This window comes from Clinocottus analis, unplaced genomic scaffold (assembly GCF_023055335.1).
Source record: "Clinocottus analis isolate CAN_PGR_092001 unplaced genomic scaffold, fCliAna1.0.p SCAF_14, whole genome shotgun sequence".
Lineage (NCBI taxonomy): Eukaryota > Metazoa > Chordata > Actinopteri > Perciformes > Cottidae > Clinocottus > Clinocottus analis.
In genome coordinates, this window is record NW_027175865.1 from 6,991,780 (window position 1) to 7,006,280 (window position 14,501).

A 14,501-nucleotide genomic window follows, 5' to 3' on the forward strand; every position below is an offset into this window, starting at 1 on the left:
TACCTCTAATTCATCAGTACAAGCAGCCTGAAAGTAAGTGCAATGGATAAAAAAAACAAATTATACACACTGCTCATACTCTACATTAACAACGCTTTAATACGAGAAGGTAAAGTTGTGGTACATAATAAACTGATTATTGTCTGTTGATATTGTACCGTTGGACACAAAGCATTGTTCCTGCAACAGTTTATGGATCATTTTCTTTGCAATATAGTGTGTCTGCAATATTATCATAGAAACAGTAATCCATGTTTTATGATGTTTTATGAACGCAGGGGAGAATAAAGTAGACTCAATACAAACTAACTTAAGAAGATGGATGATGATTGTAAACCTAGCTTTGGTACAGTGTAAGCCTGATAATACACACTGAAGTGATCTGATATTAAAAACAATGTATTTTATTATAAATTGATTAGATAACCAGCACTTAGACATGTTTTATATGCTGGGCTCCTACAGTAGTCAGGATGAGGAAAAGTCAACATGCAGTAACGCCTGTTGCAGCTGATAGTTGTTAGTCTGGCATCTCCTTCTGCTCTCTCACAATGAAGGGCCTATAGTAGCCTGTTAAGATCTAGTTGTATGTATTCTGTCCCTTCCTAAAGAATCAAATAACTACCTTTGATGCTGCATAGTGTGTGCAAGAGCTTGCATCTGTGTCGTATCTATTTTTTTTTCTTCATTCGAGTGGACACAGTGAATTCTAAACACAAACAAGTTGTTATGTCCTTCAGTTACGAATGGCTGAGTCATGTCCGAAGGCTTTGTTCAGGCCGACTGACACGGGCCTATTGTTGTCATACATTTTGGCAAAATTGACTGGCTAAAAAAAAGAAATAGCCGGCTTTTGATCTTTTAGAGGCACACCGGGTGAATCCAAGAGAATGCTCAGGTCTTATTGATTTCTCCCATTAAGTCAGGTGGAAGGGGTAGTACTGAGTTTGGGTTCAAGCACCTCATGCTGAATGTGAGCACCAGCTCCTGGGGATCTGCCCTGAAACCGACCCTACCCTGTGCCCTCGCTGTGGGGGAGACTATTGAAAAGAACAAGTTTCGAGCAGCACCACAAACTACAGATCCATGGAGCGATGAGACTTTCCGATAAAATACTTGATTCAAAAGTGCTGGCTGTAGCTACAGTGTATATCCCATTAATATGTAATCATATAACAGCATCAAAGAACCAGGATGTATCAGACCCAAGCTGACCTACTTATCACTCATGCTGACTTATGGCTTATTCCTACATTGATGTAAAGCATTGATTCGCTTTAGATCGAGACTGGCACTTTTCTAGCGCTGTTGCCTGTAAAATAAATGATGAATATTTAAGCACCAATATCAGAACGGGTCAGTAGGTTGGCACTACTCTATCCAATTTATCTCAAACAAAAGTTGTACCTGTAGTACCACGTAGTGCCGTTGGGTTCAGAAGGATACAGAGAAATAGTGTGTGTATGTGCATGAGTGCTTTTTCTGTGTTTGTGTGGGTGTGTGAGTGCACCCTGTTACTCAGTGTCTGTCAAAACACACAGCATGCAAGACACACACTGCTAACTGCATGCACATGGATGCGTTTGGACACAATTTGCTTTCATTGACTGTTGTGTTGTTTAAACTCTCCTCTTGTCTACACAGCAGCTGCTGTTTGCCTGCGTTGTATTTTCCCATTGCTAGAATCAATCAAACTATGTTCAAAGTAATGAAATGGTCTTTCTTTTCTTCCCTGTAGGTTTCATCTATACATGTGGCGGCACACTGAAAGGCCGAAATGGCAGTATAGAATCGCCAGGCTTTCCCTATGGCTACCCCAACGGGGCAAACTGCACCTGGGTCATCGTCGGGGAGGAAGGAAGTAGAATCCAGCTCATGTTCTTGTCATTTGCCATAGAAGAAGAATATGACTTCCTGTCATTGTATGACGGACACCCGCATCCTGCTAACTTCAGGACCAGGTAGGACCAGTTAGTGTTATTAGTTTTTCTTAGTTTTTCTCGTAAAGAAGTAGTAAAGATTACGTTTTTAAGGTTTCAGGTTTTGTTTTTCTAAAGTCATAATTGCATAATGGCTGTTAAGAAAGATACGTTATAATTGCTGTGCAAACTTTATTAACATTACTTTCACAGCTAGTTATTTATCTTCAACTTTGTCTAATCTCCTTTAAAGAAGCACGGCAGACACAGCATATGTTATGGCATGCAGCCCATTGCTTATCATTAGATCACCAGTGAAGAGCAGCCAGCTTTCAGTTCTTTAAGCTGAAGCTGTGAGAAAGGTACTCCCCTGTGCTTCTGCCAGTTCACGATGGGCTTTAATGAGCTAACGTGTTCACATGATCAAAAGTTAGGGATCGTGAATTCAAAAGAGAAGTGGAAAAAAAAAAAGCCAGAACCAGACGAATGTACTGGTTGTAAAGGACAAGTGAAGAAATGAATAAAGATGCTCATTGTTTCAACAATTGTAGAAGATGTTATCATGCTGGGCTGAATTTCCCTCGAGCAACGCTATTGCAGCGGAACAAATGACCTTTGCTAAGCAACAGGTTGCAATGACACTGTGGCTTCCCTTTAGTTATCGAAGTATTTTTTTGAGCTCATCTTACATGCAAGACAATACCCCGGAAGCTATTAAACTCTCCTTCCCTTACGATTTTGGGAGTCAATAGCCTCACAGCATCTGTCTGTGTCTCTATTCACACTCAACATGTTCTTTTAACCATGCAATTAAAGTCGTACTAAGTTATTCAGGTCCGTGAGTGTTCGGTCTATTCCATTTGCACATGACTAAACACAGAATAACATCATGTTTTGACACATATTGTTGCTCAATGTGTTCCACAGAAAAAAAAGTCTTTGTCACCTTTTGCATACTTTTGATCTAAGTAGACTAAAGAACTAAAAGTAAAGTTTGACATGCAGCTCCATCAAAATAGAAAGAAGGATTCATTGAAAGATGTGCTGGCTCTGGGTACAAAGAAAATAATTGGTCCAGTCTCAAAATGGCTCAATACTACACTGAATGCAGTTGCGTTTGATCCTTTAATAAGGTTTCTCTGCACGTGTCGTCCTGTCGAAGCAACATCATTTAGAAATTAGATGTAAATGAGTTCTACATTTCACTTTGGATCCTGTGGATGTGAGAATCCACCTGGAACTTATTTCTTGGAATCAAGAATATCTAACTAGAAACTGAGGAGAACACCAGAGGCTCTGCTGCTGGCTCCTCTTCTTGAAGCCAAAAGCATATCCTACACACACAAGCCCTGGCTAGTTTGGAGAGGGAGGCCCAAACCCACAGAGGGAGTTCTGCTCAAGGAACAAAGCCATCCAACAACAATAGAGACATAAGATGTAAACTCTGTGCCCCACAATATATTAACATGGGTTGTCACGAAAGTTCATTTGCAGGTCACATAACGCAACACTCACCTGCAATCTTTGTCATATTGCTCCAAAAGGCTTGATAATCTATACTCTCATTAATTTGTATAGATATGGTATTTCATTCCACAATTGAATCTTTAGTTCACATGACAACTGTTACTTTTCTCACTAATTTGAGGAAGACAAGGCCTCGTTTGAAAAAAAAAAACTTGATATGAGCATGCATTTCCATGCACAATCAGAGTTTAACTCAATTTGAACCTAAATTGTATTACAGTTGTGGAATTGTTCTATATGATTACAATGAACACAGATTTATGACAAGCAGATTAGCTCCAATTTTGAGCAGCCGGAATTTATTTTCAAACTGTAACTTAAATAGATTGCTTACAAAACATGTAACACAACAGAAGAGACTCCTCGCTGTCTCCTCAGGAGACTCCTGTGTCTTTTATCTCGTCTTCTTGAATTGCATTGTAAACATAAGAGAGGGGCTTTCATGAAGTTTTGGCGAAGATCAGAAATAGATACTTTCATTACATCAGGTGCATGTGAGGGCACCATCACTTAGTGCTCAGCAAGAAAAAACCTGGTTCTGTTCAGTTAAGGGAAAAGTATGTGGGTCATGGCAAGATGAAATGAGTCTTCTTGATACTTGGTCATTTGCTGAAAAGCAATTCTCTCACTTTGGGGAATGAACCATGTTCTTTTGGTTCAATAGGCATAATTTCTAATCAGCCAGCTGCAATAATAAACCTTCCTCAGAAAATCCAGTGGCTTTTAGTGCTCAAATTGCCTTACAGAGTTAATTAAACAAGGAGGCAGAATAGAATAGAATAGAGTCAAATAGAGTCGGGGACCATGAGATTCCCCACTCTATACAACATGTGATTCCCAATTCTGCAGAGTAAAAGAGAGAGAGAGAGAGAGAGAGAGAGAGAGAGAGAGAGAGAGAGAGAGAGAGAGAGTGAGAAAATAGATAGGAGAGAGAAAGTGAAAGATGCCCTCTATGCTCTTATTGCTTGATTAGGATTTCCTGCTTATCTGAGATAAAAGGAAATGATGTGCTGCATTTATGTGCATGTGTGTGTGTGTTTGTGTGTGCGTGTGCATGTGTGTGTGTTCGTGTGTGCGTGTGCGTGTGCGTGTGTCTGTTTGTGGAAGATTTATGGTCTGCACAGTTACAATCGCCCTGCTAGTTAAGCCAAATTACCTCTGCTGTCTCATTCTCTCTCTCTGTCTCTCTTTCTCTCCTTCACAGCAATACACATTCACTCACAAACACACATACGCACACAAACACACACACACACACACACACACATACTGGGACACAGGGCAAAATGGTGATTAAAAGGTTAGATCCATTAACAAGAAAATTATAATTATGGGGGGAGTGATTAACATGGATTGCGCGCGCACACACACACACACACACACACACACACACACACACACACACACACACACACACACACATTTGTGCATGCATTACATTACACAAGCAGAAAGACGCACGCACTGTTCTCTCTTTTGGTTTCATAAATGTAGCTGAAGGTCTTGTGTTTTCTTTTCAAGAGTGTTGAAACCACAGTCACAGGACTGGCACTCACCTCGTCTAAACTTTATAGCAGGCTTTTGTTTCCTCCATCATTCCTAACACACAAACTCAGCAGTAAATCAAAATTAAATGATTTTTCTAATGATGAGTTTTCATAAAGTAAAGGATACTTCTCTTGATTGCTGTATTGCGGCACAAGCCATATTCCAGCTTGGCATGCTTTTTTCTAAAATTCTGTCTTTAATGCTGTCTTTTAATTGGTAATATTGTTAAAGTGAATTTATTACAAAATAAAGCTACCCCGTGTGGCATATCAGCCGCAAAGTTGGGAATACCTGAAAGAAATATGAGCTAATAAATATGTAATTGTTCTAACAGTTTCCAATTTCCTACAGGGAGAGTTTTCTTAATTAGATGGTTAAATGTTTTAATCAGGGGAATTCAAATATTTAATGAAACAGTTCCTCATTAAAATTATCTAAATTATTGTCGTATGTGGCTGGTCCAATGCAGTGTTAATGCCTCATTAGGAAGCATTAACAACAGAAAAACACAAAGCAAGAGCCAGAGGAAGAAGACATACTGTGAGTACAAATCTATTTGTACTTACCAAACAGTACCAAAGATAAATTTAACGAACCATCGAGACTGGTGACTGGACCTTTTCCCTGGTCTTTGTGACAATGAAAGCAATCTTACACTAACCATAACAAAGTAGTTTTAGTCATCTAACCTTCATTATTTAACTGTAATCATGCTGCACTTTCTATGCACAGATTATTATTTTGAATCCCAAAACATTGTTGTTAAAGATAATCCAGGGTTTTGTACATCTGTTTATTGTCATTATTCTGTTCAGTGGCTAAGCAGACCCTTAAAATACTACTTTTGATTGTGTTTACTTGGCATTTGTCACCTTATTCGCTGAATGTGTCAAATGCCTTGCAGCTTGATTTTGGACATATACTGTACACAAGAAGAAGACATTGTTATCGTAACATCACCCAATGGTTAAATGGACTGCCTAGTTTGGCATTTTGGTCGTTGCCATCTTAGTTTGTGACTGGCGCCGTCTCGGTGACACAAAAGGGTGTAGCTAAGTACAACCAGAAGCTGAAGAGGACATTTTTAAGTGATCAAAATGTTGTAATAAACTTGTATGAAGTTAAAATAATGCACTGTAAAAGGGTTAACTTGTTTAAAACAATGCAGAATAAGCCCAGACTGGAAAACCTTGTGGTAGCAACCTGTCAATCAGCTAGCCACGCCCTAAAGCATATCCTGCTTTATATTTTTCACAGAACAAATGTATTTTCATTTCAGTTCAAAGAAAAACCCTCTTTGAGTTTATGGCTTCCTGGGCACCAGGATAATCCAAGAAGACATCCAAAACCGTGATTCTATTGTTAACATACTCATTAACTGTAACGACAGAGTCACAGAGAGAGATGAAGACGAAAACAGGAAAATGGTCGACACAGAGGCAGAGTTAAGAGGCAAGACACAGTGTGTTTCTATGTAATCATTTTTGAATTATATTGGAGCCTCCTGAGGTGTGATAGATTTATCCAGGGAGACCCGTAAACAGACAGTGTGACATTTTCAAAATTACATCTGTTAATTGTCTTCATTGGGCATCCGTCACATTATGTTGCTGGCTCTTCAGCTTGTGGTTATCCTTGGGTTTGAACGTCTATTCATTTTTCAATTAATGGAAATGCCAGTTCAGTTTTTCCATTTCTGATAATGTGGCAAGTGCTTAGCAAAGCTACATTTAAGAATGTCAAGGTAATTCATGTAAACAGCTTTAATAAATGCTTAAAACCTTATATAAGTACAACACAGATATTCTAAGTGGTGTGTTTTCTTCATGGCGTTCAGTGTGTTTGTTAAGTCATTAAGTATTTAATTCATTTATTTTTGAAAGCCAAAGATTGAACCATTGCTATTCATTAATTTCTTGTGAGGCTGACAAACAAGCATGGATTCCTGCTTTGGTGAAAATTGAGTCCTTTCCAGTACACAGCTTTCCCTTGTCGCCTCAGTTGCTTTTGTCCTGTCACCATGAGTATCTGTAGCCGATATCTTTCTGTGTCATAAGCTGCAATTTGAAATGACTGGCTTCCTGTCACTCACTGATGTTTTGCCATCGTAAATGTGAACGGCTGGTAAGGTCGCGGGACATAAATTGTTGGAGTAGAAGACGTGAGTGGGACAACAAGTAGACCTCAGAGAATTGAACAGCTGTCTGAGAATTAACAATGTGTGAGCGCCAGGGGAGCATCCGAAACATTTTGGGCACGGACGGATAGATGGACAAAATGCAAGTACTAAACGATGGCAGAAGCAGTACGTGTCTTTCTTCGCCAGACTTTGAGGATTAAGATATGAAATTACCAGATTGAGGATTTGATCCTGATGGTGTGTGGGATTGACGCCATGTTGGTTAGCTTTGTCAAAAGCTCAAATGCTAATATGTCATAGTTGTCAACATGCAAAATAAAGTCTAAATGCAATTACTTCTCATAAATGCAACAGAAAGTGGGTCAGAGAATTCTGAAATAAAGTCATAATTGGAGTTTTGGAGAAATATAAATTAATTAAGTAGAAACTATGGACAGCCTTACATGAATAATTGAGAACAATTCAAAGACTTTGAATACACCACTTAATGAAAGCCTACATTCAGACTCTTTTGTGAAAAACACCACCCAAAATAAGGTCTTTAAAAAAATGTATGACCAGGATATGCTTCTTTAGCCCGCATTTTGACTAATAACCAAATCAAGACTGCATGAAAAAATAAAATTAATTTACACATTTAGAGCAGAAGGATACGGTTTGGTAAAGTGAGAGGAATATGCTAGCGGGTTGTTGTGAAACTAATGCTAATGAATATTGCGGCACTTACTCTATTGTTACGATAGAGATTTACCTTGACTGACTTTCTGGTCTTCATGCATTCGTTCATTTAAAGCTATATGTAGAACTTAGGTTGCCTTATTAATTTTGACTTGTTGCGATATAAGTTTGTTTTACAGTGAGAAACTGTAGAGTTGGGCTCGCAGAAGCAACGACTAAAGTTGTATATGATCACTATGAATATTTGATCAATGCAATTTGTCAATCTGTCCATTCCATCCAGTTGATTTATTTGTTTTGTACAAGAAAATCTGTTGTTAAACCTTTCGCTAAAGTGAAACTCGGTTTGTGTGGATGCCTGCCAACAGTCTGCCTGAGTTCGATCTGGATAATCTCAGACTGTAATCATTAGAAATGTGGTTTGGATGTCTGGATTACATTTATACAGTGGTCACAAGCACAGAAGGACTTGAATGTTGTTAACTGGTTTATTTGTGGTTTCAGAGGATTCAAAGGCACACTACCGTGGTCGTTTAAATAATCAAATATTGAACAAATTCCTCACAGTCAAAATTCACCATTTGATATCGGTCTTTATATAACATTAATCTCTAAAATCGTGATGTGAGTCATGCATTCATTGTTGTTTGTTGTGTACACCTTCTTCCAAAGATCATATGTCTTGGAGAATAACATTAACGGCGATCTATATTATGTATTGATATTTATATACAAATATCGCTGTATCCAACAAGCAGGGATGGACTCAATGAGAAGAAGGCACCATGTAGAGGTCTTTATTTGCAACGCCTGTGTCTACAATTGTATTGTTAATATGCAAGTACACAACATATTGTGGTTAATACAAAATGGGTAAACTAATATAATATTAGAATACATTTTATTAAATCTCTTGAATGCAGTATAAACATCGCAGCTTGTTTAAGCCATTAATTGGGTAAATTCAGGAAAATAACTGCTGATGCGTCCTATGTTATTTCTCTGTTTAATATTAAAATCTACTCACATTACTTATGTCTTGTATTAAATTGATTCTGAGATAACTCTTGCTCTTGTAATGGTAATATTGATGAGAACCTTTATGATGAATAGTGTATTGAAAGGTATTTAGGTGTAATAAGACTTATTTGGTGAAATCTTTCATGTTGTTCATTTCAAGACAAAAACAATCAAAGAAAAAAATCTGTGTCACAACTGTGAAAGAAACAACTTTGCATTGATGCAGGATATCTGGAAACAGAATATGTTCAAGAGGCCTCACAGTGGCAGATATTGATGTTATTGTTTGTGGAAAATGTAAGAATTATGTGCTTGATTTGAATCTGTCAGTTGTTGCTTTGGTAAGTCAGTTATGTTCAATGGAAACCAGTTATTGTACTCTTGATTCCCTTACTCCTATCCCTGCCATGACCCAGTTTGTATCTGCAATCCTCTACAGCACCAAGTTTATACTTGGCAAAGTCACACCCTCATCTCCCTGCACACATGGAAGAAGTGCACAGAAACTAAAAAAGACCTATAGTCAGAACTTCACAAATACACACACACACACACACACACACACACACACACACACACACACACACACACACACACACACACACAGGATAGACACCTGCTCCACACTGGCAAAGAAGGAAAACGTGGGAAACCACGAGTGTGTGATGGGTTTGAAAATACGCAAATATGGTCTTTGATGTTAGGACAATATTCCCGAGCGGAATTGAGTACACTTTTTGGGAAAAGAGCAAGAGATGTATATGGAGATGTATGTGTGTGTGCTTGAGACTGAGCGAGCGGTTTGTGTGAGTTTGAACCAAGGTGTGTTTACCCCTGAGGTAGTGGTATTTCATCTCTTCCTGCATCAGTTCTGCCCTGTAGGGGGTAAGAGGTGTGTGCGTATGTGTGTTTGTTAGATGATCCAAATAGCTTCGCTCAGGATAAAAAGACAGGAAGGAAGAGAGAAGGAACGTCTTTGTATCGCTGCATGCTCTTGTGTGTGAGGCTCAGACCTTTAGAGTCTGAATTCATTTACATTTGCCTGTGCACAAAATATTTCTTTGTGACTTTGTTGAGAAATGAAACATGATTAACTGACTGCTGTATGAACATAGTATGCTAAACAGTACCAAGGGAACAGCACAAGAGGCAGGTTTATTGGCATGTGACATGCAATAAAGTTAGTGCATTAAAGTGTGCGTACAGCGTCTACACAAATATATTATAAGATGACATAAATATGTCTTCCACAGGTCTTACAAATGATAAGACAAGGGAAGTGGGATTTTTCTTACGTTAAAATAAAATAAAATATATCAAACTAATTGGTAAATAAAAAGCTGTCGGCACCCTGTATGCATCTCTTCTTATATATGCTTGTAATTCAACATAGATAATAGAACATTTGAGAAGATCTACATGAATTATACCAGATAGCAATAGTTGATTGTGTTGGGTAAAAATAAACTTGCTAAAAACAAATAAACCCTGTCTGGTCAATTGTCTCGCTGCACCATTTTATTGCCGTAAACAACATTTTGACACAATTGGAGGCCATCGGGTGTTCAAATCATTTTAACGATCTCTGCAAGAATATTTTGAGGAGAGAATGTTGTGTGTTGTGCTTTGATTTGTGCATAATTGCTAAACCTTGCACAGTGGGCAGGGAAATGCTCTGGATGTGATTGCATTCGTGCTTCAGAGAGGGAGGCTTTCATTGGACGTTGCAAAGCAAATGTTAGCCATTTAGGAAATGAGTAGTTCTTTCATTATTGTGTTTGAAAAAAGGGCACATTACATTAGATTTGTGGCCCTGCAGGGTGGGCTCAACTCGGCTATACGGCTATACCTTGAAGTACATGGTACATACAATATGTTTTTGCAGCTTTTTGTTCATTTTTTTTTTATGTCAAATCTCAGAAACACAAAGGGGAAAGAGAGAGAGGGATTAAATAGGTACATTTTCATCGAAATATAATTTCCTGATGGCTCTAGCTCATCCATCATAAAACCTTTTCTTCCAGTTACTTAATTTCTCTGTCTCTCATTTTTGGGGGTCTGTATCTCCAAACTTAAGCTTTCAGTTCATCATCACTCGTGCCTTGATATACGTGCGGTTACTGGTATCATCTCTTTCTCACAATCTGTCTCAGTCTTTCTGTCAACGTCTGCCTTTTTCTGAACGATTATAATTCTCTCTTCCATCTCTCTGTTCCTTAATTGCTGTCTCTCAAGCTCTTTCTGTGTCTCTCTTTTCACAATATTAATTCACCCTCCCCACCCCATCTGTTTCTTTCTCAATTCTTCCTATAAATGTCATTAATTCAGTGCTGATAACCAGCTCTGTTCTTTTCAGCTCAGCCTGGCACAGATGATAATTATAATCATTACAATACCTTTAACAGAGCAGTACAATATTCAGGAGTCAAATCCCTGGGTGAAATATCTCTCTTGAGTCTTTGGCGCTCCTGTTCTTTGTATCATATTGTGGCAACTGGAGCCCGTAGAGATTGTGGCTGCGTGCGTTTAATACACCTGAGACTCGTGTTAATTGATTTTTTTTCTGTTCAGTCTTCTGAGAGAAAAGGTGCGCCTCTTCACATAATGTGCAATAACCTATCCATTACAATGAGGGAATTGAACACTAACTACCTATCAGTGCTTGATGAAGGAGAAACGTCTACTTCCGAAAATGCCGCGCAATTTCATGTGCTTGTCCGCATCTCATTATTTACTCAACCTTAATTATTTAAGCACCTTTTGAGAAGAGTTAGAGCTGGATTTTATAAGAATCCCCTCCCCTCCCTTCAGGCCGTCCTCTATAGACACTCCCTCAAAAAACAAGAATGTGCATTGCTTGTCTCCTGCTGGAGGAAGTTAACAAGAGAGAGTTTGACTGAGGAGCAAAGCCATAAGACGTCAATTGAAAATGAGTCATTGATTGCAGCCCTAATAACAAATGATCTGTTCGTATTGTTCTTTCTCTAACATCGGGGGCAAAGAATGTCCCTTGAAATAAGTGCCATCTTCCAAAAGTTCTTCAAATCTTTTGCTAAATTGGAACTCCATTTTTCTCAAGTTTAATATAAATAAGCTTTTTGTTGGCAATGAAACAAACTACTTGCAAATGTTGAGATGAGCACCTGCCATTTTCCATTCATAAATATTCATACGTGACTTTGCATAATATGAGCAAAGGACAAATAAACACTTATGGCAGTTTGCACATCGTGAAATATTGGGCTTGTCATGCTAATCTAAATGTGACAATAATGTGTGTGTGTGTGTGTGTGTGTGTGTGTGTGTGCATGCATGCGTGGTTAGAAGAATATGCTTTCCAGAAAAAAAAATTGGCTCTTGGTTATAATCTAATCAGAGTTTTCTTGGCGAAAGCAAGCTGTGGCTTTGTGCTTTAAGCAGCAACCCTTTGGCAATTCTTTGGGCACCGTTACAGCATCAGAGGTTAACACATGTTCTTGCACAGTGCTGCCTTAATGGAGGCTGTATTTGAGACAATAGATTGCTTAGGTTGCCTTGCATTAAGCCTTCTGCTATTGTCAGTTTTACATTTGGACTACGATACACCAAATGAATGGACTTTGATGATGTGTGCTAAACCTGGAAAGCTGTGCATGGCCCCTTTGAGACCGCCTTAGGCCTGGTCATGGCTGGGTCTTCTTAACCCTGTTTGTTTTGGATAGCAGGCTAATGAGAACCAGGGCGGCGTAACAAGTCTGCCAATATACCTTGGATGACTCCTGTCTGTTAATATTGACTGTCCTGTGTGTATATGTGTGTCCATATGTGTGTGTGTGTGTGTGTGTGTGTGTGTGTGTGTGTGTGTGTGTGATGTGTGTGTGTGTGTGAGTGAGAAGTTCCAGTAATCCCAGTGGTTAAGCTGGTAATCCCCTCAAGCTGCCCATTAGCCCCTTGACACACACATACATACACACTCACACAGACAGACGTGCGCGCACACAGCTTTCTCAGGGCGGTCACCTGGGTGTTGGGCAGACTGTTCCTCTGGGAGGGATCACTGTGATCAGCCACAGAGCTGGCACACTGCCCCTGGAGGGTAGAATGGAGACACTGCCAGGCAATACATACAGATTTAAGAGAGGGAGACGAAGGCAGAGGGGGAGATAAAGAAAAAAAAACATTACAAGGGATGGTGAGAGGCCAGATTGGGACAACTGGAGGGGGAAGAGGAAAGAAAAGTAAAAGTTGAAGTTTTTTTCTGTCTCATTGTGCTCGCGGAATTGGCCTCTGCATTGAATGTTGTTATCTAGAGAATATGAAGCGTTGGGATACTTTCCCCTCCAGTATTTGACAGCAACACCAGATTCTTATTATGGTGTGCTGTTTCTGTTTTTGTCTTGCACCGAACATTTTTTTCCCCCCCCCTTCCATTTTTGTGTATCCGCTGTTATTGTTTTGGGTTGTTTCTGTCTCTGAAATGGCACCGGCTGATCTGTGCAGCAGTGTTTCCTTTGAGTTAGTATCCTCAAACAGATGATTCCCCCAGGCCACAAATGGACTTTCTGAAAAACACAATGCCTTTGGGCATTTGATGTCTTTGGTCTTGAAATGCCACTTTCCCTTACTCAGGTTGATGTGATAATCAGTGTTTGGACTCTCGTGGCCCTCAAAATCCCCCCTAAAAACTTAACAACCTCAGAGTGTTCTATGTATCCCTGTCGGTGATAAAAAGAAGAAAAAAAAGAAGCTGAAAAGGCAATCGTCATTATTTCTGTAAAACATACGTTTTATAGGTGTGTTGCCTTTGTTCAGACAACAACGTCTTGCTGGAGTCTCATAGACACCCACCGTCCCTCTGGAGTTTAGTAGTGAACTGTGTGGGTGGGATGAGACACGCTTCTCACAACCCCACTGAAGCTCTACTATTATGAGTCATTCCGTTTTAACACAGAAACCATCAGTACTCTACACTGACGTGGGCCGGCAGAGGAATCGTTCCCTTTAATGTGTCACGAAACACAAAGAGCAAGTCACAGCGGCAGTGACTCATTCACACTGTGGGTACAGGTACGCTGTTTCTATTTTCCCACAATGCATTCCGATCTGAACTCCTGTTACAGATGGTATTATCACTTGGTTTAGCACAACAATGCTCGTTATAGCCTTCAAGGCTATTTGTTAATGTGTCTCACATTATGCTTGAAATATTTCTCTCTCTTCTTAAAATGTCCCCTATCTGCTTTGTCTTGAACATACGTGGTGTTTCTCTTCTGTGTTACAGTGAGAATAATTGTATTATTGAGCTCAAATAATGCAGAAATAGTCAGTGTATTTTAATCATGTAGCGAACATTATTTTCACGACTTTTCAGCAAAGTTGTATTCTAGTCAAAGGCCCATACAAAATTCACAGCAGGTAATATCTAGCATTCCTTTAGCCATAAGGGTTTTGGGATATTGAAATTCCTCTACTGACAATATTGTAGCATTATATGAAATCAGCAGAAGAGAGAGAGAGACACACATCTAAATATCTTTGAACTGGAGATGCATATGTTGTAAAACCCAAAGAGGCCACGATGCATAGGCAGTACACACTATTTTACACAAAGGCTTGTGAGAACAATGAATCAGACTGTCCTCATATGGTCTTCCACCCTCGACTGTCACATTTGTATTTAGAATCCTTTG

At 39.2% G+C, this 14,501-nt stretch overlaps 1 protein-coding gene across 5 annotated transcripts in view; it reads left to right on the forward strand.

The window, feature by feature from the left end:
* csmd3b (CUB and Sushi multiple domains 3b) overlaps positions 1-14,501 on the forward strand; it is a 297,260-nt gene that overhangs the window by 65,924 nt on the left and 216,835 nt on the right. For all 5 annotated transcript variants that reach the window (XM_068575849.1, XM_068575850.1, XM_068575851.1 and 2 more), the window contains exon 2: positions 1,739-1,961. In XM_068575849.1, coding sequence (XP_068431950.1) covers positions 1,739-1,961 — 223 coding nt within the window. The remainder of the gene's footprint in view (positions 1-1,738; positions 1,962-14,501) is intronic.